Below are 23499 nucleotides of genomic sequence, written 5' to 3' on the forward strand. Positions count from 1 at the left end.
GACAAGAGCTAGCCAGACGTCTGGCTGTCCTGTCTCAGGGTGGTTGCGTCTAGGCTCTAGAAGGCATATTATGATTTTGTTTTAGATGTAGCCAATTGTTTCCAATTCTTCCACCTACTCGCTGTTACTTGACTCTGTTCTTTCTTAATTAAACCGACCCTTGTTCTCACAAGCCACAAACCCAGTGCTGAGAGGGAAGCGGAGCAGTGAAACTGGGAAGCTGAGGTGCACTGTCACTTTGGGGACAGCGAATCTGTAAATGCGGCGAGTGTCCAGAGGGTCAGAGGCTGGATACCCAGGGGTTTGGACCAAGCCTGTCGCTAACTAGCAGGGCAGCAGAGCTGGAAGGGCCCTTGGCTGTGGGAGTCAGAGAGCTGACCCCTGACTGCAGACAAGTTCCCACATGCTAAGGGCTGGTGGTAGGGACCACGGGTACGCCTGGGAAGCATGTCACACACATCCATGCAAATTATACCCCACTGCTGCAATGCTGCCACTTCTGGGATGAGGCACGGCAGCTGTTTAACATGACCTAGCATTTTAAAGCAGGGAATAGAGACTAATCGGTTCGAAGTTGTCATGGGATGAGAGGTAAAGTCCTTTCATGGATTGAGAACTGGTTAAAAGACAGAGAACAAAGAGTAGGAATTAATGGTAAATTCACAGAATGGAGAGGGGTAACTAGTGGTATTCCCCAAGGGTCAGACCTAGGACCAGTCCTTATTCATAAATGATCTGGAGAAAGGGGTAAACAGTGAGGTGGCAAAGTTTGCAGATGATACTAAACTGTTCAAGATAGTTAAGACCAGAGCAGATTGTGAAGAACTTAAACAAAGAACTCACAAAACTAAGTGATTGGGCAACAAAATGGCAAATGAAATTTAATGTGGATACATGTAAAGTAATGCACATTGGAACAAATAACCCCAACTATACATACAATATGATGGGGGCTAATTTAGTTACGAGTCAGGAAAAAGATCTTGGAGTCATCGTGGATAGTTCTCTGAAGATGTCCACGCAGTGCGCAGAGGCAGCCAAAAAAGCAAACAGGATGTTAGGAATCATTAAAAAGGGGATAGAGAATAAGACAGAGAATATCTTATTGCCCTTATATAAATCCATGGTACGCCCACATCTCGAATACTGTGTACAGATGTGGTCTCATCATCTCAAAAAAGAGATACTGGCACTAGAAAAGGTTCAGAGAAGGGCAACTAAAATGATTAGTGGTTTGAAGACGGTCCCATATGAGGAAAGATTAAAGAGGCTAGGTCTCTTCAGCTTGGAAAAGAGGAGACTAAGGCGGGATATGATAGAGGTATATAAAATCATGAGTGATGTGGAGAAAGTGAATAAGGAAAAGTTATTTACTTATTCCCATAGTACAAGGACTAGGGGTCACCAAATGAAATTAATAGGTAGCAGGTTTAAAACAAATAAAAGGAAGTTCTTCTTCACGCAGCACACAGTCAACTTGTGGAACTCCTTGCCTGAGGAGGTTGTGAAGGCTAGGACTAGAACAGCGTTTAAAAGAGAATTGGATAAATTCATGGTGGTTAAGTCCATAAATGGCTATTAGCCAGGATGGGTAAGGAATGGTGTCCCTAGCCTCTGTTTGTCAGAGGGTAGAGATGGATGGCAGGAGAGAGATCACTTGATCACTACCTGTTAGGTTCACTCCCTCTGGGGCACCTGGCATTGGCTACTGTCGGCAGACAGGATATTGGGCTAGACGGACCTTTGGTCTGACCTAGTACGGCTGTTCTTATGTTCTAATTGCAGAAGCAATGTTACGTAACTGGCGTGTAGTTTGTCAAAACTGGGATTTGGCAAAGAAAATGGAGTCAGCACGCACATACTGTCTGAATGGTTTTGGAAAGCCAGAGCTTGAAATGGAGCCTGCCGTTCTTTGAACAAACGCCGCGGGCAGGCATGCAGTAAGAGTGGTCACTGCTTGGTTGCACCACGCCAGTGTTTCTCTGTAGAGTCAAAGTGATGTAACAGGTAATACTAGGACCTCGCAGAGAGCAGCACGCTGGAGGGACAGTACATTTATATATAGTAAAAAGTCTTTATTAAGAAGTCAAAAAATAAAACTCTTGATACAATTTTCATAACCGTCAAGTCAGCTCAGCAAATATATAATCAGTACTTTAGCCATGTAAGGTTAAAGGTCCGTTATTTTCTTTTAAAATAAAATATATTTTAGTTCTTAAAATTTATTCAATAAAGTACATATTTTCCTATAAATTCCCTACATATACATAAGAAGTAAAAAATAAAAAAATAAAACTAAACAAAACAAAATAAAAAGGCAATCAAAATAATCTTTTTTTGCGACATGACGTGCTTAACTGTGCCCCGAACTGTCCCACACCTCTTCTCTTCCCTAGTCCTCCCCGCAATCCCAGCCAAGACACCTGTCCTTTTCAATGCATTGTGGGCAGCTTTCACATTGGCAAAATAGAAGGTTAAACTGTGTTACCAAAAAAAATAGAGATATATTTATAGAACCGTCAAGAACTGTCCAAAAAAAATAACTACATACAAAAAAACCAAAAAAATATTATAATAATAAAATGCTTTTAAAAAAATAAAGACAACCCTTGTGTGTCTTAAAATAAAAAGTGCAACCGGACCTTTTCTTTCTGTTTATTTCACTTTGCAAACTGAATACTGTTATTTGGAAAGAACTGTTGAAGAACAGCTGCTCGTTCTCCTCCCCAGCCGCCACACCTGGGTTCAGAGTTAAAGCTATTCTGTAAACATTTGATTTTTTTTCTCCCTTCTGCAATTTCACGCCCCTCTTTCCTGTCATTTTCCTCGTCCCTTCTTCCCCCTCCCCCCCCCCGTGATCTTCCTCTCCGGCTTTCTACCAAGCAAGAAACATCGTCTTTCACCCTCCCCACCCGCAGTCCCAATCCAATCCCTTAAATAAAATGGTTGATTTAAACAGTTAAAAGTTCTTAAAAAGCTGTGTTGTAGGGAGAGGGGTGGGGATGGGGGGTGGCGGCCCATCCGATCGGACTCCGGATGGACAGCTAGGAGAAGATGTGGATGGCTTGAGTGGCCGGGGTGTGGCAGGCAGGGCACTCCGGCTCGGCTTTGCCGCAGATGCGGATGGCGCACTCCATGCAGAAGAGGTTGTGGCCGCAGGGCACGAGGGCAGCGATGACCTCACTTTCGAAACACACCATGCACTCCCGGGAGCTCTTCCGGTGTCCGTCAGAGCTGCTGGAATCCGTGGGGGAGCCTGAGGTGCCGGAGATGCTGCCCGGCAGGGAGGAGGAGGAGGAATAGCCTGTGCTGTTGGAGAAGGAGGAGAGTGAGCCCTGGGTGGGCAGCCAGGACAAGGTGCTGACCGGGTCGCTCTGGATGCGGCGGGCTAGGGGGTGGTCCAGGGCGACGCTGCTCTCTGGGAGGGTGGGGGAGTGCCGGGGCGTGGCCGTCCTGCTGATGCTGCTGTTACGCCTCTGCGAGCCGTTGATGGAGGAGCAGCTGCTGAAGGCCTGCAGGGGGTTGGAGCGCTCGAAGGGAGACCAGATTGTGGTAGGCGTGGTGAGGTCCAGGGCCAGGAAATCAAAGCCGAAGTCAGAGTCTTCGGAACTGAGCGGTGGCGCCTGAGACTCGCTGAAGTTGAAGCCGTTGCTGGTGCTGTACGGGCTGGTGGGGCTGGTGTCAGCCACCCGGCCACTGTAGTAGGACTCGGTGGAGGTGCTGCCCAGGGAGCTCAGGCTGTCGTTGCGAAGGCCGGACGAGGGCCTGCGGGCGGGGTTGGGAGCTTTGGCCCAGAGGCTGGCCGCGCTGCCCAGCAGGTCGAGGCAGACGTCGGTGCCATTGGAGTGGAAGTCGTTGTCTGCGCTGACGTCAATGAAGGAGCCTGTCCTCATGGTGATGTGGGCTTCGATCTCCTCCCGGGCCCGGTCCACATTCTCGGGCATCCCCGTCACCTCAAAGACAGGCTCTTTATCTCGGCTGGGCGTGACAATGTACGTGTGCGTCTGCTGCTGGATCCTCTTGATGGTGGCCCCCTTGGGCCCCACCACCAGGCCCACCACCCGGTAGGGGACTCTCACCTGGATGGTGGTCTGCCCTGGCAGGTTGGGGGGACCCTGCACGGTTCCTGTCAGGCCGTTGACCTTGTTGCGAGTTGCTCGGATCATGGAGAAGTGTTCAGCAGCTGAAAGGATCTCCCTCTTGGCCATTTCCACATCCTCTTTCCTCCCGGTTACGATGAAGACGGGCTCCTCCCCTCTGACTGGCGTCTTGATGTAGGTGTTGGTTTTAGCACGCAGGGCTTTGATCTTACAGCCTGGAATGCAAAGGAGACAGAAAAGCGACACGTATTAAGTTCCAGGTTGAAGCTGGGAACCAAGCACACCCTGCTGCCCGTGTTGGAAAGAGGGCCGGGAAGCCAACAGACCTGAGACAATGCAGTAGTTTCACTAAATTCAGACTTACAACCAGGAAACCTTCCGAGAGGGGAGGCCTCACGCTTCACAGGCAGGAAGTTACAACTGAGTTCTGGTGAATGGTATGGGCTAGTGTGAAACACACAGGCCTGCTGACCCTCCGTCGCCATGTCCGCTGGGGCAGGACCTTGGGACTCCAACCAGGGATCAGGGCCCCATTGTGCAAACATGACACAGATGGTCCCTGCCCCAGAAAGCTCCTTATCAAGGACTGAGAACATGCAACAGGTGAACACAAGGGAAACCTTGGCGGAGAGGTGTGGGCAAGTCAAGGGGACAGAGACAGACACGCTCGCCCAAGTAAATAGTTACAGCAGCCCTACGTGGTGGCCTTCCCCCTCGGAGATGGACTGGAAGGAAATGGCAGAGGAAGCAGGCACAGGAGTTACTTTTATCTCAACAGCAGGTTCGAGAAGGTGCAGAGAAATGACCCTTTGGGGTTTTTTAAATCCCAAATGCTTCCCTTATTTGGAGCCAAAGAATGTCTTCCCAGAGCTCAGGAGGCAGCAAACTAAGTGAGAGCAGCCTGCGACATGGAGAGCTGAAATGACCCTGACCCATGAGTACACCAATGACCAAAGGACGGGGGTGAGGGTGTTTGTCTAAACAGAGGCCAGGCAGGCTGAACAGAAGGGGACCCCCTCTCGCCCCCGCCCCCCCATGCCCATCTTTTCTTTCTTCAGTTCCCGTTACGAGCAGGTATATTACTGTTAGCCTCTCACCGGGGCCCCACTGAGACCCCCTGTCCAGACACACAGACAGGGGGAATTTCTTCCCTTCTTCCTTTGCTTTTGGGCTAAAAAAATTCACGTGTTTCTGCCTGGAGGAAGAATTCAAATGGAGGACAGGGAACGTGTCCACTAGGAGTCCCAGAGGGGCTGAATTAAGGGCCTATTTATGCAGCTCTGGCTCGAAGGTCTCTGGGACAGGCCGAGTGATCTAACCCAGTGGTTCTCAACCAGGGGTACGCACACCCCTGGGGGTAGGCAGAGGTCTTCCTGGGGTCCATCAACTCCTCTAGAGATTTGCCAAGTTTTACAACAGGCTACGCAAAAAGCAGTAGCGAAGTCAGTACAAACTAAAATCATCCAGACAATGACCTACTTACATTTCAGCAAGTAGTATAGAGAGCAGTGTAAGTACAACATTTATATTCCAATTGGTTTATTTTATAATTGTAGGGTAAAAAGGAGAAAGGAAACAATTTTTCCGGAATAGTCGCTGTGGCACTTGTGTATTTTTAGGTCGGATTTTGTGAGCAAGTCGTGGTGAAACTTGACAGGCCGCAAGATAAATCAGACTCCTGAAAGAGGTAAGGTCGTCTGGAGAGGCTGAGAGCCGCTGGTCTAGTGGATGGGGCGTCGGCCTAGGATTCAGACCTGGGTGTTACTCCCAGCTCTGCCACCAACCTGCTACGTCACCTTGGATAAGTCACTTTCCCGCTCTGTGCCTCTGTTTCCCCTCCCACCTGTCTGTCTTGTCTATTTAGACCGTGAGCTCTTCGTCGCTCACTGCGTGTGTGCGGAGGGTCTAGCACAAAGGGGCCTTGATATCAGCTGGGGCCTCCAGAGGCTACTGAAATACAGCCAGTAATTCCCTTAACGCCGATCAGAACCCTCTCGGGGGATATGTTTCCGGTAGCTACAGTCCCACTCTGCCCGATTTGTGTTCACTCTACTTGCGCTCTCATAACTTTCTGTAACAAAACTGACAAAAGTGACACATTCTAAATCTAGAGACCAGGCTTGTTTCCTGCCCTTTGTTCCCAATCACGAAGACAGAGGCGTCCACATCCTCTCTGCCTGCCCAAGCTTTGGTTTCACCCAAACATTATTAAATCACCTGTACTGCGGCAGCACCTAGCAGCCCATCATGGGCCAGGACCCCATCATGCCAGGCCCTGTACAAACACACAACAAAAAGACAGTCCAAAAGAAACACCAGTAGATACTGATAACACCATGAGATATGCTAGAAGGACCCTGGTCAGACAGGTTATCAACCTATCTAAGGCACATGTCCCCCACATCACTGTAGCGACAGCACTTCTCACAATCTGCAAGGCATTTGTCATCACAGAACCCATGTGCGTCAGGGCAGTGCTATTATACCCATTATAGAGGTGGGAAACTGAGGCAGAGAGACACTGACATGCCTGAGATTATACAGACAGTCTGTGGTGGAGCAGGGGCTTAAACATGGCTCTCCCGAGTCCCAGGTTGGAGCCCTAACCACTGGACCAGGCCCCAGGTTTAGGCTTTGTAGAACCGTAGTAATCTGCACATAAAATGGGTCTCCTTTCACCACATCCCCACAGAGAGGCTGCAGTCAGGTCGTGGCCGCTTTTAGGAAGTATATCACAGCACACTGACAAGGGCATTAAGTGTGTCAGAAAATTAAAACTGAAAAATTGTCAAAATGAGCAAGCTGAGTGCATTTATAGATGCCAAATCCTTGCTTTTTGATGGTGTTCATTCATCACTTACAAAATTCAGCCGGTCATTCACAAAGGGGTCTCCTGGTCATTCGTGTGAATGACTGGGGCTCGGCCCTATCAAACAGGAGCTCTCTCACCGTGGTTAAATACGTTCAACTCTGAAGAAGCCAACAAGAGAAATGAGTTACGTTTGAAACAGGAGCATCAAGGTGTCACTACAGCCTGGGACCCAACCAGCTGTTCTGAGCTTGGGGCCCAGATATAGTCTATGGAGGATGAGAAAGGAGTGGGGAAGTAGTTTTTAAAAGCCCCAAGAAGACTCCCCGGCTCTGGAGATCATGCACACAACCTAGACTGAGAAGCCCATCAATGGCCAATCAAGGAGGTCTTACTGGGTGGTGGCTATGCTTTCCCAAAGCCCACATCATGACAAAGCTCCAGGATGACAACTGTGGGGAACAGCTTTGCACATTGTAGCAGACAAATGCATTTCTCTGGCCCATTGGGACTCTCTAACATCAGCTCATCTGTGTGGGGGCCAGAACTTTCTCGGGGGCTGGTCCGAGACTGTGGAATGAACTTCCTCCAGGAACTAAGGAACGTCACAAACCTTCCACTCCCAGTGCTGGGTGCATTTCTTTGACCTGGCTTCTCTAACATAAAGAGAGAGTAACGTGTATTTAAAAAAAAAAGCGGGGGGCAGTGGCTAAAATTCTACCAGAACAAAACACAATCCTGCACACACTTCTCCTCCTGGGGAGAGAAGGAAAGAAACAACGTGTGATGTGTATGGTCAGGGCGCATAATGCACAACTGGAAGGCGCTCGGATACTGCGGTGACTAGCATGGTACAACTACGCTCCTCTGGCACAACTGTGTATAAAACAGAACAGGAAGCTTCATTCTAAGCCGGTCTGCATGAAGGATATTCAGACTGGTGTGACCACACGGATGCAGTTACATTGATACAACCTTTCTGACATACGCAGGGCTGAGCCGGCACAGCAGGGCTTATGCTGGTGCTACACTAAAGGTGCTTCAGCAAAGAGAGTGACCCCTACTTGGTGCTGGTGCAATGTGCCAACATTAGGGGTTTGCATCAGGAGAACTAAATCAAGAGAATTTACACTGGAGCTAGTTTTTCAGTGTAGACAAGACCTCAGTCAAGACTCTGTGGTACAAGCCGCAGTGGGGATCTCTCCTATAGCTGGGGTGAGTAAGGAAAGAGATGTATGCCACTCTCTTGAGCCTCCTCCATCAGGGAAAGAGCTAAAATACAGTTACTCCCACATGGAGACCCGGTGACTGCACTGGGATTCCACATGGCAGTAATTATACAGGCAGATGGAGCCTCTGAAAGGATTGTGGCCTAAGATCTTAACTGTATTAAAGCACCAGCGACTGTATTAAAGTCAGAGAAAGACTGAATTTTGCTGGACAGAATGTAAAGGGGATTCTGTATTGAGGCTGCTGGACACAGACCCTGTGGTTCTCTCAGTCTCTCTAAGTTCCAGCTGGCACTGCCCAGAGTCACCAACCTGCTCCCTAAGTCTTGGAGTGGAGCAGATAAAAAGGGGTGTTGGCTCCACTACAGATCTGTTGTTCTAGGTGCTATAAAAGACAGCAAATAAAGCAGAGAAGCAAACCTGCTCACTGCAGAGAATTTAGCTCTTAGGTTGGCAACATGTAGATTTGGGGGCAGGAACCCAAAGTCACTTGCGTGCCTAAGGTACACTCCAGCCCTGGCCTGTGGCTACGTCTGCTCAGCGTGACCTATAGCAGATCTCCACATCACAGGAGAGTTAATGCTGGTTTCAGCACAAGTTCAGGATTAGATGCAGCTGACTGCCTGTGAGTTATGGCTATGCCAGGCTCTATCCCCCTCGGGAGGGCTTGGTATGTCAGCTGCTGCACACAGCTTGGCATGTTGGGGTTTTCCACACCCACCCAGATGTGAATTTTTTTTTTGGGGGGGTGGGGGAGCAGAAGGGAGTGAGGAGAAAGAAAACCCAACAAACAGATGCAGCTGGATTTTACTTATGGAAGCTGCTCCAACAGGGAGCCGACTAGCCGATGACACTCCCTGATAAAAGGAGTGAAGATTAATTGCACGGGGGCCCTGTTAGAGAGCCCCTCGAAACGGCGCTCTCTCTCACACGGCACGCCAGGTGTGGTCAGCCAGAATGGCCACAGGGCTATGTTTCTAGGCTCAGACTCGAGGACACGCCTGAGTTCATCCCCTCTCGCAGCCCACTGGACTCCGTCTGCCGGCCTCTGGGAGGCACCATAAGAATCATAAAGCATCGCACCATGGTCCGAGCATGCAGGAAGTTGAATGTCAATTGAAAAGCGTTTGTCTCTTCTGTTGGTGGGGGGCCTTTTTTGGCACTGTGTGGGTGTATTTATGGCTAGGGGCTGTAAGGACATGACTCATTTAGTAGCCTGCTGGGTGGGTACATTTATGGGTTGGTCAGTGCAGCCAGGTTTAGTCTGCTTAAGTGGGTCTGGGAGGCTGGGACTCCTGAATTACCAGCCTGGCTGTGTCAGTGACGGGCTGTCTCTCCTGCAGCCAGCCATTTCCTGCTTTGGGTCCCAGTTCCCCTATCTGTGAGATGAGGGTAACACTCTGGGTGTGGAGATGAACCATCAGGCCTACAAGCAGCTCCTTTAACCTGAAGATCTCAAAGCAGTTGCCACCATGACAGATGTTCTCCCCAGTTTATTGATGGTGAAAGAAAGGAGTAGACAGGTTAAGGAACTGCCCAAAGTCACACAGCAAATAAGTGGCAGAGTTAGGAACAGAACCCAGGTTGCCTGACTCATTGTCCCATTTTGGGATCACCTGATCACACTGTCTTCAAGAAGCATGGCTGGCAGAGAGCTAACTCAGGGCTGAGGATCCTTTGTCACTCCTGGGTTTGGAGGAAGACTCATGTCTCCGGCACTCTTGAGTAACATGCTCATTCGAATCTCACCGTATATAGTAAACTGCTCAATCCCGTGCAATGAGAGGCTGGGGGGACCGGCACAAAGCCTGCAATGAGAGGGAGCCTTCTGCCTTTCTCGCTGGCCACAGGAAAGAACTACATACACTCCTAGGAGTCAGTCCTCAGCAATGTTGTGAGACAGCTACGTATTGACAGGGAAATGAGCCTACCATGTCAAGATGGCTGATGCATCTGTACAGTAACTCTGCTTCAATGCATCCATCACATTGATAAAAATCCATCTACGCTTCTAGGCTGACGTGATGCTGACCACGCATTACACTGAAGGAAGTTTTCTACCCACCTTCAAGTCTCATTACGCTAATGATCTTGCCGGGGTTCTCTCTCCACACATTTCCCTTGACTCTGCCTTCCTCAGGGAAAGGATGCAACTCAAACAGATGGCCAGGAAATGAAATGCAGTAGCAGAAAAGAGAAAAGTTCTGGGACTTGATCCCCTAGAAACAGGACAGCTCAGAGTTCACACACACAGAGCTTTGGGCTAGGAATTTCAGTAAGAACTTTTCAAATCTCAAACTATTAATGGTCTTACTGCACCCTTCAGTACGGAGCTGATCTGAAATGTTAAAGGGGAGATGCATCCCGGCTGTTATGCCACTGAAGCTACACCAGGGTAAATCTGGCCCAAAATAACTGAATCACTTCCTTCATTCAGCAGAGATCAGGATTCTGGGGTCTTCTGGCAAGAGCTATCAGCTGAATGGCACAAAGGAAGGCAGGCAGTAGTCACCCTCTGCTCTGTTCACACCTGTAAGGCACCTAAGAACCTGGTTTGCAGAGGTGCTGAATACCCCCCAGCTCCTGCCAAAGCCAACTGAAGCCATGAGGGTTCCAAATCAGGCCCGAGGTCATTGATCAGCAACATCTGATTTAGTTGGGGTTGGTCCTGCTTTGAGCAGGGGGTGGGACTAGGTGACCTCCTGAGGTCTCTTCCAACCCTGGCCTTCTATGATTCACTTTTCACCCTTTATGCTGCCTGCTTTCCATAAGCAAAGCCTGATGTGAATGGGTTAGCACACCTGTCAGTACGGCCGGCAATGTTATTTTAACAGTGTGTATTTTATATATACACACCATGCTCACTGCATTTCTCTCCTATAAAATACAGGGCTGGTGCTTCACCATCGGGCACCTCGTGCAGCCGTGTGTGCAAGTGTGTGTAAAATACTGCCACTGGGATCTGACAGCGCTTTACATTTGCTTGGCACAGGTGGAAGTGACAGCAAGGAAGAACTGGGCTCACAGTCAATGGAGGGTTAAAGTGGATACTGTAAAGGAAGAAAGCCTGGTGGATGTGCAGTGGGGCTCGGAGTCCAGTGCATGCTCCTCTGGAGATGATCCTCACGCCTGGGATTTGAAACATTTCCCTTAAAAACCTCTCGTTTCTTGAGAGCATTATAAAAAGTCAGGAGATTTTGAAAGATTTAATGAAGTCCAAAGTCCAAAATGGCAGCCACTGGTGCAAGAGGGCTGCTGTATTTACATGTGCTGGCCATGCTCCCAGTAATGCTTTGCAGCCTGGCATCAAAGGGCTGCCTATTATTCTGGCCCAGGAACACTGCCATTCCTCACTTCTTGTTACGCCAGTCTCCAGCATGCACACTGCATCAATGGGAGGCTTATATTGTGAGGCCATTGAAACAGATGCTATAGCTCGGCTTCCTTTGGGTGCAGAACAGAGGGGAGAGTTCATACAACTGCTCCAAAATAAAACCAAACTCTGCTCCTCTGGCTAAGGCAGAAGCCCTCAGCATGAGAGGTTTCATGCTGAGATCAGTAGGAAAACCCACCCTCTTTGAACAGGTACAATGTACCTGAACTTCCATCACCACCAAGGTAAATCCCAAAGGGACACAGCCGCTTCACAAATCAAGCACCACCCAGATCCATCTCTAGTTAATGCCTTAAGAAATACCCTTCTCTGAATAATTCTAGTGGCCATCGGCTGACACCATTGCTACATGGGGGAGGCATCTAATCCCCAGGGAAATTCAATACAAGCTGGGGAAAGGCTACTCTTTACTGCCGTAGGGGTTACAGGGTGGGGGGCAGGTCCGCTGACATGCTGATCACCCACAGGTTCATTTTAAGGCCAGAAGGGATCATTATGACCATCTGTGTAGCACAGCCCAAGGATACCAGCATCATCTCCCTTTCGCAGATCACATGCTGATGTGGGGAGGGACGAAAAGAACCCAGGACCTCTGCAATGGGAGATGAGGGCGATACCCCTAGAACACGCAGGGTCAGCACTGCTACATTCTCGTCACGTACCCTGTGCGCACCCTGGAAACCAAGGCCGCAAACAGCAGACCGAATCGGGATAATCCGGATCCTGGTTACAGTGGGAATGGAGCAGTATTTGTTGGTCCTTCATGTTCCCTTCTTCAACTCATTGGTTCATCCCATTGCTAAGGCCTGGCAAGATGTAAAGCCGACAACAATTTCCAACTGTTTCAGGAAAGAAAAATTTGTTGTGCCCGTGGAAGATGGGTGAGATGAGAATGTCGAAGAGTTTGTCAATCCCCTTGAATGATGTCCCACTTCCAGTCAACGTGGAAAAAGCGGACTTAGTAGCTGCTGTGGCTGAGGATTTGCTCACGTTCGGAGAGCTGCTCGATGAGGAATTACTGAGCTGCAGCTGCTGCAAGGCCAGAGAAACGAGCCTGTGTTGATGAAACATATCATAATCAAGAGGCTAATCAAGAGAGTGAGGATGTTTTTGAGGACGTTCCACCTCCAACCAACTCTAAGCTGTTGAAAGTTTTGAACAAACTTTGGCACTTTTCGCAGCTAGGGAGACTACGTGACAGGGTCCAGAGGTCTCTTGGGGACACTGAATTCCATCTCCAAATCAAAATTGTGACTGAGAAGAAGCAGAGCAAATTCTTTCACCTGAAATGAGTTTATCCATTCATAATTAATTTACAAGTCGATACTGTATGAACAAAATGCATTTGGATGTGGAATAATACTGTAATAACCTAAATTAAAGTATTATTTGTTTAGCAGATGCCCTTATCCAGGGTGACGTACAGGGCATATGAAGTATTACAGGTAAGTGCGAATATAAAAAATGTTTACAAGTAAGAACAAAGAGGCTGTGTTTGTTATCAGGGTCCATGTTTGATGGTTCTCAAAAGAAAACACGATACTTTTATAATGTTCACTCAATGAATACTACTTTATTGCTACAATATGTTAGCAGGCTACAAATGCAGAACAGAGCACATGTTAAAATGTACAGCATGGACACTAATGCAATACTGTAGCAATAACAAACATACATTGCATTGTGGCAATTACAGATAGTTAGCGAGTACTGGAGCTATTTTACGTCTCAGAAAAAGCAGGCTGTCTTTGGTCAGACGAAACGCCCCATAACAGCAACAGCTGCTTAGGAGCAACACAGCGAAAAGGAACAAGTATGTTGCTACTAGCGAGTATCTTCTGTAGCGCTTAACTAGATGGCTCCAGCTACAATGGTACCGCCCTTTACTGTGGCTGCGGTTCTACTGGTATCAAAGCTATTCCCGTAGAGCTTACGCCTGTATGGGAAGGGGAATTAGCCACATCAGTACTAGGAACCTTTATACCAACAGAGTTGCAGCCACACAGGGCATTACCAGTACAACGAGACTGGTAAAATAAACCCCACTTAGTAAATGGCCAGAGAAGAGTTTCAGAGGGAGCTTGCATAGCGCAGAGGGTCAGCTGCTAAGGTGCCTGCCACAGCAGGAGGTGAATGGCTGGCCTGGACATACAGACTGAGCGGCTTGTAATTTACAAGTTGCAAGGGCAGATCCAACCTGAAAAAAATAGACAACAGAAACCTGTACAAATGTGTATTTAAGTAACAGCCAGAAACCAAGCCACGCTGGGGACTGAGACGACACTGCAGTATACACACAGAGCGCTGGGCAATGGGAAACGGTGCAGGCCATGGTTCTGTAGGGAGCAGCCACAGATCTGTTAGCACACTAAGGAATCCCGACCCGCACACAAAGGATGCCGTATCCTATGCAGGGACAGTTACTAGGTGGCAGCTGGGATGTCAGGGAGAGCACCAGTATCTGGAAGGGGTCTTTGTTCACTAAGGATGGAACAGGGCAGCTGAGCTGTGAAGAGGGCAAGGGTTGGAAATTGGAGCATTGGGGCAGGGGAGGAAGGGATGCAGATGGGCGGGACAGCCCCAGAGAGCTAGGACAGAGGGAAGCTGTACTGTCTGGAGAAACCACTGGGGACGGAGTGGTATCGACTGGCCTCATCCGAAGGGTGACGAAATGGCTGAATGGCAGGCCTGGCAGTGCCAAACAGAGAGAAGAGAGCTGCCCATCAGAGCTGTAGAGGGGCCAGTAATGTTCCCAAAGGTGGCCGTGTGGCTACCCTTAGTATTTACTACTTGTATTTGCAGGGCACCTAAGAGCCCTAGTCACGGCCCAGGATCCTGATGTGCAAGGTGCTGTACAAAGCCACTCCCTGGCTCAGAGAGCTGGGTATGATGAGCCACATTGCTGTACGGTATTAACACAGAACAAGGCTGTGCTGCTTGGCAGGATCCATCATTCAGTGGGGGGAGGGGAGGAGAAGGGCACACACTTTGCTACAAGTTTAACAACAAAGTTAGATCCACGTTTCTATTACAGACCAAAGTAGGGGGAGGGACAGCTCAGTGGTTTGAGCATTGGCCTGCTTAAACCCAGGGTTGTGAGTTCAATCTTTGAGGGGGCAACTTGGGGATTGGTCCTGCTTTGAGTAGTGGGCTGGACTAGATGACCTCCTGAGGTCCTTTCCAACCCTAATAATCTATGAATCTCGCTCGGCCCCCAGGGGAACCACTCGCAGAGACATTCCAGTTTGTAACTCATCCATTCGCTCCTGCTTGGTGTGACAAACACACCGAGAGGTTCCCTCATCTCCAACTGCAATAGGTTACGCTTCACTTCAGGGTCCTAAAAGAAAACATTCAGCCCTGATTTAGGCCTCGATCGGGACAGCGTGTCAACAGGTGCTTAACTTTAAGCATGTGCTCTAGTACCACTGAGTATCAAGCACATGCGGTCCTGGACCGGGAGGCTTTCCTCCGTGCAGGGCGGGGGGCGATGGGGGAAAGTGGCGATAGCTTTATTCACACCAAGCGTCCCAGCTTGGCCCCCGCCCACATCTCCACCCAGCAAAGGCGGCTCGATAGACTGGTTTAAATGGAATCCTCCTCTTGAAATCCTCCCTTCCAAGCCCCAGTCACCTGCTGACATTTATACTCTGCTGTTTGGCCAGATTCCTCCGTGTCATTTTAAACAGGCGTGTGGCTCTCTCCACTGCCCCTCCTCCAGTGCTGCGGGGCAGAACGGCTACGTTTCAATAGCAGGCACATACGTCGTGATAATCATCTTCCACTCACACTCTGCCTTTCATCCCTGAGGGATCAATGATGCGCTTTAGAGGGAGATGCTAATGTACAGAACCACACACAGGAATCGCAGAAGCCACTTATGAACTGCACCCACCTCTGGGGTGGAAAAGGCGTGTTGCTGTGGACTGTTAAGAAGTTACCATCCATTTAGGACAGGAAGTGAAGAACAGCAGAAACAGGGCAGAGGCAGAATGCAGTTACCCAAGCTGGAATCTGGCCAAGTCACCAGGGCTATGCAAAGCATCATGAGATGCAGGATGCAGGACATGCTTGGGGCTCCTTCTCAGCGGGGAGCACTTCACGAACGCCAGGGATGGGGCAGCAGCTGCTGGAGCCCATCGCCTCTCTAAACAGACCTGGGGCGATGTTGGTGAGAAACGAGAGGGGGATTAAGAGTCTGTCACTTCAAAGTGCCACCGGTCCTCTAGCACACTCCGAGACCAAATACAGGCCAGCCTGCAGTGCTCCCATCCCGAGCAGCACCATGGCAAGTCTGAGGATGGGCAGGGCTTACCTACAAGAGATGTTTACAGCACTAGTGGCTGGGACAGCCCCTTGGGAACCTCTAGAACAGGGGGCCGTAGTTTGCCCTCTGGCCAGCACATCTCAACTAGCCCCCTGGGACAGGAGCTCTCTCTTTGGTGAAAGAGGCTGCTCAAGCTTAGTTGCTACGCACATCTCCACCTCCTTTCCCTGATCCAAGGTCTCATGCCACCGTTGGCAATACAGAGTTTGCAATCCCTCGTGTAACAGAACAACACTGGCACAAGAGGCGCCAGGGCTCGGGCTAGACGAAGAGGAGAACCATCACGTAAGCACTTCTGTTGCATGCACTCTTCAGCTCCAAAGAGCCCCGCAAATGGTAATGAATCCAGCCTTCCACCACCACTGGGAAAGGCAGGCATGTGCTGTACCTCTGTGCTTTCTCCAGGCGGTGCGGAAGCTGAGGCAGGAAGACCAAGCCACTTGCTTCAGGCCACAGTGGAGAAAGTCAGGATACATCTACCCTGCAAAAAAAGCCTGCGGTATGTCCACACAGCTACTAGACACCCGGAGCTGGCCCATGCCAGCTGCCTTGGGTTGCAGGGCTGTTTCACTGCTGTGTGGACATCTGGGCTTGGGCTGGAGCCCGGGCTTTTGGACCCCGTGAAGTGGCAGGATCCCAGTGCTTGGGTTCCAGATCAAACCAGGAAGTCAACACAGCCATGAAACAGCCCCGCAGCCCGAGCCCTGCAAGCACAAGTCTGCTGGCATGGGCCAGGCGTGAGTTTTTCTTTGCTTGGGTCAACTGACCCAGGGTCTCTCTATGGAGCTAAAAACTGCAGCGTAAACATTTCCGCTGGGGCGCCGAGACCCACCACCTCGCCGGGTTTCGGAGCTCGTGCAGGAACATCTAGACTGCTATTTTTAGCCCAGCACAAACCCAAGTCAGTTGACCTGGCTTCTGAGATTTGCTACTGTGGGGGTGGGGGGAGTTTCAGTGTAGAATACCCTTAGTGTCAGCCAAGATTAGCTCCCAGATAATGCAGTGAGAGGAGAGCTCTGTAACAGCACAGGGTGTTTCTGGCCCTGAGCTCAGACCAAGGGGAAGACACATTTGGGAAATTGCAGACTGACATAAAGGGACCTGATAAAATGCTCCTTTTATCCGATATGCTGGGCATGATGGCAGAGAGAAGAGCTAGGTTAGGGCTCAGAAAGGAGAGAGTTGAGTAAAACAAAAGGAAGATCATTAGCAGGCCTAGGTGAGAGCAATACATCATCCCCCATGTGAAGCTGGGACTCATAGTCCTACAGCATGTTCTCGGTGTTGGAACTACTGGGACTCCTGGAGTGAGGTCAAACAGCGGCCGTATTTCACCCTTCTCGAACACCTTTCCTCCAAGGATCTGTACAAACGTCAACTCTTCTAAATCTCTTGCCGAGATAAGAACTGTCCCAATATCACAAATGGGGAAACTGAGTCCCAGAGAGAGGCAGTGACTCGCTCAAGGCCACACCTCAACTCCAAGTGAGATCTAATAGAACCCAGGAGTTCTTCCCCTGCTCCAATCAATGGTAACTCGCTGCCTAGCTGAAGAGAGGGGACGTCAGAAGCGTGGGCCAGTAACCTCCCTCAATTCCTCTGCTCCAGTACCCTGCCCCCACCCAGCACTGATTTCATTAGTACTGCCGCGGTTTTTGCTGGTTCAAAAGAAAACCATATTACGGCAATTAATGCCTACAGCGCTCCTTTGAGCCGGCCCCACCCACAGCCAGATTCATGACCCGGTTTGCATGCAAAGGCATCACAACATAATCCCTCTGGGCTGAGCTGCCTTTTGGTACCGCCATGTGCCAGCCGAAGCAGTATGGATGCGGAGGAGAGCGGAAGGGCCCTATGCTCCCCACTCTCAGGCAGCTTGCGGGAAGATGCACAGTCGTTGGGCACCTGCACCAAAACCACTCCAGCAGCCTCTTGCCCTGGGATGGGGGGCTGCTCACTCTCGGTTTGCTGAACAGCTCCTTGTTTCTGTAAGCTCAGCTGATGAGAGCCAGTTGTGGTGACTGAGCAGATGTGTTGCTTTACACAGCACAGGCCAGTGTCGGTGGGTCCCTGAAAGTCCCAGGGAACAATAAAATTAATAGCCTTGGAAGAAGGGTGGGGCGTCACAGTGAACGACATATTTCATGGGTCAGCCTTGACACAAGGAGCTACTTACACACTCTGATGGGAAAACTGCTGCCCGACGGAACGAGGCTCTTGAAGACTTTCACACTCAGTCTATTGTAACAGTTCAGTTTGGTGATTATGGAAGCTAGGCTACTAAACACAGTACAGTCAGGGCTGGTATCTGCATTCCGGTTACTCCCAGAAAGCGCTAGGTGGTCTTCAGACATATTGGAAGGCAAGGTCTTTGCTCCAAAAAAACTTGTGTGAAAAGCTCTGCCGATGCACCTCAATCCAGATGTGCAGCCCCCCCCACCGCTATTCAGTCTCTGGGATCTCCCCTCAACCCCTGCTCTGCCAATACTCCTCAGTCCTGATGTGCAACAGTCCAAGTCCAGGACTTCTGCCTGAATACATACAACGAGACTTTCTGGACTGCACAGCAAGCGTGCGATGTGAATAAAATGTCCAATGGTTGCTTAGGTCAAACTGATTTTACCCATAACCCTTCCACTGCATTCTACGCCTGCAGGGGCCAATGGTGCATTTATCCTTGTAAACATCCCTGAAACAAAGCATTTCCCACACTACACCTCATGCTCATTTTCCTTATTACAACTGATTTAGGAGCCAAGGTAGCAGAACCTTTACAACACGGAATCGTAACACAGAAGAAATATATTATAGTTATAGAGGTGGGGCTTAGCAGCCCAAGCACAGATCTAGGAGACAGTAACACTTAAATTCTTATCCTGGCTCAGAAACAATCTTTCAGGCCCAGGAAAAGTCAGTTAACTTCTTGGTCTTAGTTTCCTCATCTGTAAAATGGGGGTGCCTAAACTGCACGAAGGCCATGTTCTCCAGCGGTCAGCTCAGCAGACTGGGAAGTTAGGAGACATCAATTCTAGTTCCAGTTCTGCCACTGGCTCACTGTGACACGATGGGCAAAATAAATCCCCATTTTACAGACAGGGAAACTGAGGCAAAGAGAGGGTTTTCTACCCTCAGCTAAAATATCAATTACTTCTAGTAATTTAACCCAGACTAGGCATGACAGCAGGGTCCTGAGGCCCCCTGGGGGGCCACAAAGCAAGGCCAGCATTTGACTTGCTGGGGTCCAGGGCAGAAAACCAAAGCCCCACTGTTTGGGGCTGAAACCCAGAGCCCTGAGCCCCCACCCAGGGCTGAAGCCAAAGCCTGAGCAACCTAGCTTTGCAGGGCTCCCTGTGGCATGGGACCCAGGCAATTGCCCTGCTTGCTACCCCTCCAACACTGGCCCTGGCTTTTATATGCAGAAAAACAGTTGTTGTGGCACAGGTGGACTGTGGAGTTTTTAGAGCACGTCGTGGGAGCCTCAGAAAGAAACGTGTTGAGAACGCCTGGACTAAAGAACACTGGCAATGGATCTCTGCTACTTTCTCTTAATTGGTAATTCTACTTCATTGGGGTGAAAGGTCATCTGCTGGGACATCCTACTAAAGTAGACTTGACTTTAACATAGAAGCATATTGTAAGGATTAACATTCATGCGTCCATAGCGATCAAGGGATCTTGGAACCCAATTCATTCCGGAGCTTGTATTTCACACCAGTTTCATGCAGACAAAAGATTCTTAGGACATTGCAGTTATGCACAGAAGCCCAGTCATTTAAAACCACAGCTCTCATCCCTCTGGTGGGGCTAAAAAAGGCTCAGAGATACTTGGGCAGGGGGCCTCAAAACCACAAGAGCACTACCTGTACTTCCAAAAAGGACTGAGGGCACAGTGGAAAGTTAGATCCCATGTCTGGGGAACGTTACAAGACAGATCTGCACAGAGCCAAGAATTTCAAGCAGACAACCTGTGAATGGGAAGGGCTTGATTTCATTTCTGCACTCAAGCTGAGCTTGATGCAGGACCAAGAGGAAGTAAAGTCACCTTTGTGTCTTCCCTATTCTGGGGCTGGGTCAGATCCAGTTTGACCTTGATGCAAGTTGGAGCAGCATCAACACAGTCCTAATTTGCACCAATTGTCTCAAGGGCTTTTCTGGTGGTTAAGAATAGCTACATCCCCTCTCCCCTGGAAATGTCCTGACATGCACCTCCATGAGGTGGCACACAGCCAGGGCAGCACCAACCTGATGGCACCCTAGGAATTCCTTTGTGCAGGGAGAATCCCTCCAGAGCTGAATCTGCCAGCCCTACTACTACTTTATGCCAAGAGAGGTGACAGAAAAGGGGCCACAGAGCAGATCTGAATCAGGTTCAAATTGTTTGGAAGAGCTGGGAGATGGGGGAGACAGGGAACATGGGAAGAGGAAAAAACAGGAAAATATAAAATTAAAAGGTATTTCAATATTTACCCTGTGGGGCGAGGGTAGTGGAAGCAACTACAATCTGTTAGTGTTATGAACCCAAGTTTCTACTCCATTTCAGCCTCTGCATGTGCTATTCCAGGGCGCTCTCTCCCTCACAGCATGCCACTCCTAAATCATATTGATTATTAATACCCTTGCAGCATATTTGCATAAACCACATCAGTTCCCAGAGTTTGACAAGCATCCAGGCTTCCCTCTGCACCAAGTATTTCCTGGAGGACTAGGAGCACGCAACCTAAGGAGACACACGTTTAATTTAATAAGGGTTGATGAGATGTGGAATTATGGCTTTTCTGTAGTTCCGTCACCCAAGCAGACAGTACATCTGAGTTCCTGAATGGGCAATGGACTCTGGTTTGGGATCCTAACAGTTAAGAGAAAGAAAAGACCAATTAGATCATTGAATCTATCCCCCAAGAGAGGATGGACCAGAGATTAAGTGGATACTTCCTGTGGCCTTGCCAAGAAGCAGTGAGATCCTGCTATACTCTGACCCAAGAGTCAGGTATCATCCTTACAGGGCTCACGCCCACCGTTTGCTGCTTCACAAGCTCTCAGCACAGCCTCCAGGTAACCACAGAAAGTTGAGGCTGAGCATGAGCAGTTGGTATAAATCGGGATTGTGGATGCCTGGAAGTGGGCTGGAGCTCTGGGAGCAGGCCAATGGGAAGCAGAGAGTATGATGTCATCATGCTAATCACAGCATGGCTCTAGCTAACAAAGAGAACAATGGGGCTGCCACACCACCCCACTTCCACCCATGAAAAACGCACAAGGGCCCCACAAACGCTTTCCATTAAAATGAAATGATCACCAGGAGCCACACACCTACAAAGGCAGGCAATAGTCAGAGGTCGAGGGAGGAAAGGTTGCACCTCAGACCAAACACACGGGAGGTCAGTTTGCAAAGAGATAAGATTCAGATCTCGACGATGATTTTTGATACTTAAAATGCCCATTTGATTTATTTGGGGTTTTTCTTTAAGATGTAACTTTAAAGACTAAAATATATTTTTATTTTAAAGAAACAAAACCCACCCAGCACACACCCAGCTAAGTACCACAAGCATTGAGGCGTGCCCTTGTGTCCTTTTGTGACAGATTTTTTTGCAGTCAGGGATCCCTATGCCCCTCCACATCTACTTCATAGCTCAAGTGATTAACATATTTTAAATTAGTAGATGAAATTAAGAATCCAACTGAGATCAATTAATGATTTCCCTCCGTGTGTGTGTGGGGAAATCATTTAAATAAATGGAAGTATTTTCATCTATTTCATAGTCATTTATACTTTACAGTCTATTTCCACAGACTTGAGAAGTCCAGTAATCATGAAAACTTTGTGGGTGTGTATCTATCTATGTAATATACAGTGTGTAGCAGGCCTGTATAGTTGAGACAACAGCAAACTCTAGTAAAATATTTACAAATGCGGAGTCATTTCAAAATGGCTTGTTTATAAAATAGAATTAAAAGTGTCTCTACATAAAGAGTTTGAAGGGGTTTTATTTCTAACAAGTTTCCACTCCACACTCCTCAGCACAAAGAAACAAAGACTAAAACTGACCCAAATAAAAAACTGGGATGGGCCAGTGCATCTCATACTTTCTGATTGCTGTCTAGGGGGAAAAACCCAAAAAACATAGAACACACATTTCTGTGCATGCCATGGCTCTCCAAGAGACAGGCAAACACCTTTCTAACTAGATACTGGTACAGAGCAGTGGCCCAGGAGTATTTAAGCTACAGGAATCTCCCTTTCTCTCCAAATCTACCAATGTCCTCTGGTTCCCAGATTGAGTTATTCAGACACTAATTACATATGTAGGCTCTATTAAAATCACTCAATACATATAGAGGGAATATTTTAAGTGACAGAGAGAGAGAGAGAGATAGAGATATTTTGGCTTATTATACAGACTCATGGACTTGCATCTCCTCCTTTCTCCATTTCAGATAGTGTGTTATCTGAAGGTATCAAACCTGAAAAGCTGCCTGTAACAGAGTGGAGGAATTGAAAGGGTACAAGGGAAGAGAGACACAGACAATGGGTAAAACAAAAGGAAAAAAGGCCGCTGAAGTTTACCTTGTCTCCCCACAATCTCCGCTACATGTTCAGAGCTGGGGACAGGGACACACTCAGTCATGTTCACGCTCTTCTTTCTGCTTCCAATGATGCTCATCTGTTCAGCCAAGATGGAGTGGTGGTGGCCCAGGTGGGGGTGAAAGTTGCTGAACACATCTGGAGGGGAAGTGATGCTGGAGGTGGAGGGGCTCACATCTGGATCCAACATTGGCAGCCCCCCCAGCATCCCAACTCCCCTGTCCAGCCCTGACCCATGGTCCATTTCATCCAGCCCTCCATCCCCAATCTCCAGCACCTCCTCCTCCACTCCTCCTTCTTCGATCACCCCTTCTTCTGCCTCCTCCTCCTCCAGCCCCAAGATGGAGAGCTGGTCCAGGGCAAACCTCAGCGCCGCTGCCGCTTCTTCCTGATCGGGCGGGGGCTGCGGCGGCCCCGCTCTCTCCGGCTCGGGCTCCAGCAGCGGCGGCTCTTCGGCCCCAGCGGCGGGTGGCGGCGGGGGGCTCAGCAGCCCCAGGCAGTGAGGGGGGCAGCAGGCTGCCTGCCCCCCGTCGGGCTGGTAGATGGAGCTGGGCATGCTGGAGCGCCGCTGCCGGCTGGTCCCCTTCTCCCGGGGCTGACAGCTCCGCCTGCACTCGGAGTCCTCCCGCTCCCGCTCCTCCGCCGCCGCCTCCTTTGTCTGCTCGCCGGCCGCCCGGCCGCCCGCATCCAGCAGCAGCGGCGGGGCTAGAAGGGGCTGCCGCGAGCAGCGCCCCCCGCCTCCCCCCGCTGCTCCGCCCAGAGGCCCAGGACGTCAGCCCCAGCCCAACAATGGGTCAGGGCCGAGCCGGGCGCATGCGCGGCGGCCCGGCCTCCCGGCCCATGTGGCCAGGGCAGGGAGCAGCCAACCAGCGCCGCCTGCCGCCAGCCGGGCCGCCCACGGGCGGCCGGGGAGGGAGGGAGCGCGGCTGGGGCCCGGGCAGCGGGTGTGGCTGAGTTCGCCCTGCCCGGTGCTCTGCAGGAGACAGCGCGAGTGCTGCGGGCACCTGGGCTAGGCAGACCGTGCCCCTGTTCCTCCTGACAGCACCCCCAAAAT

The 23499-nt window shown here is 49.8% G+C and overlaps 1 protein-coding gene across 1 annotated transcript; it reads right to left on the reverse strand.

Moving 5' to 3' along the window:
• Positions 1 to 2056: 2056 nt before the first annotated feature.
• On the reverse strand, positions 2057 to 23238 carry MEX3D (mex-3 RNA binding family member D). Its single transcript, XM_050933749.1, has 2 exons — positions 22428 to 23238; positions 2057 to 4315 (listed from the first exon to the last, which is right to left on the reverse strand). The coding sequence occupies exons 1-2, from the start codon at positions 22999 to 23001 to the stop codon at positions 3045 to 3047; spliced, it is 1845 nt and encodes a 614-aa protein (XP_050789706.1). The 5' UTR covers positions 23002 to 23238; the 3' UTR covers positions 2057 to 3044.
• Between the last annotated feature and the right edge of the window lie 261 nt (positions 23239 to 23499).

This window comes from Gopherus flavomarginatus, chromosome 24 (assembly GCF_025201925.1).
Source record: "Gopherus flavomarginatus isolate rGopFla2 chromosome 24, rGopFla2.mat.asm, whole genome shotgun sequence".
NCBI lineage: Eukaryota > Metazoa > Chordata > Testudines > Testudinidae > Gopherus > Gopherus flavomarginatus.

Excerpts from the sequence above, each read along its gene's own strand:
- MEX3D (XM_050933749.1), bottom strand. The coding sequence starts at position 23,001 with ATGCCCAGCTCCATCTACCAGCCCGACGGGGGGCAGGCAGCCTGCTGC. Across the intron at positions 4,316-22,427 it reads GGAGATTGTGGGGAGACAAG|GCTGTAAGATCAAAGCCCTG; the intron begins GTAAACTTCAGC and ends TTTGCATTCCAG.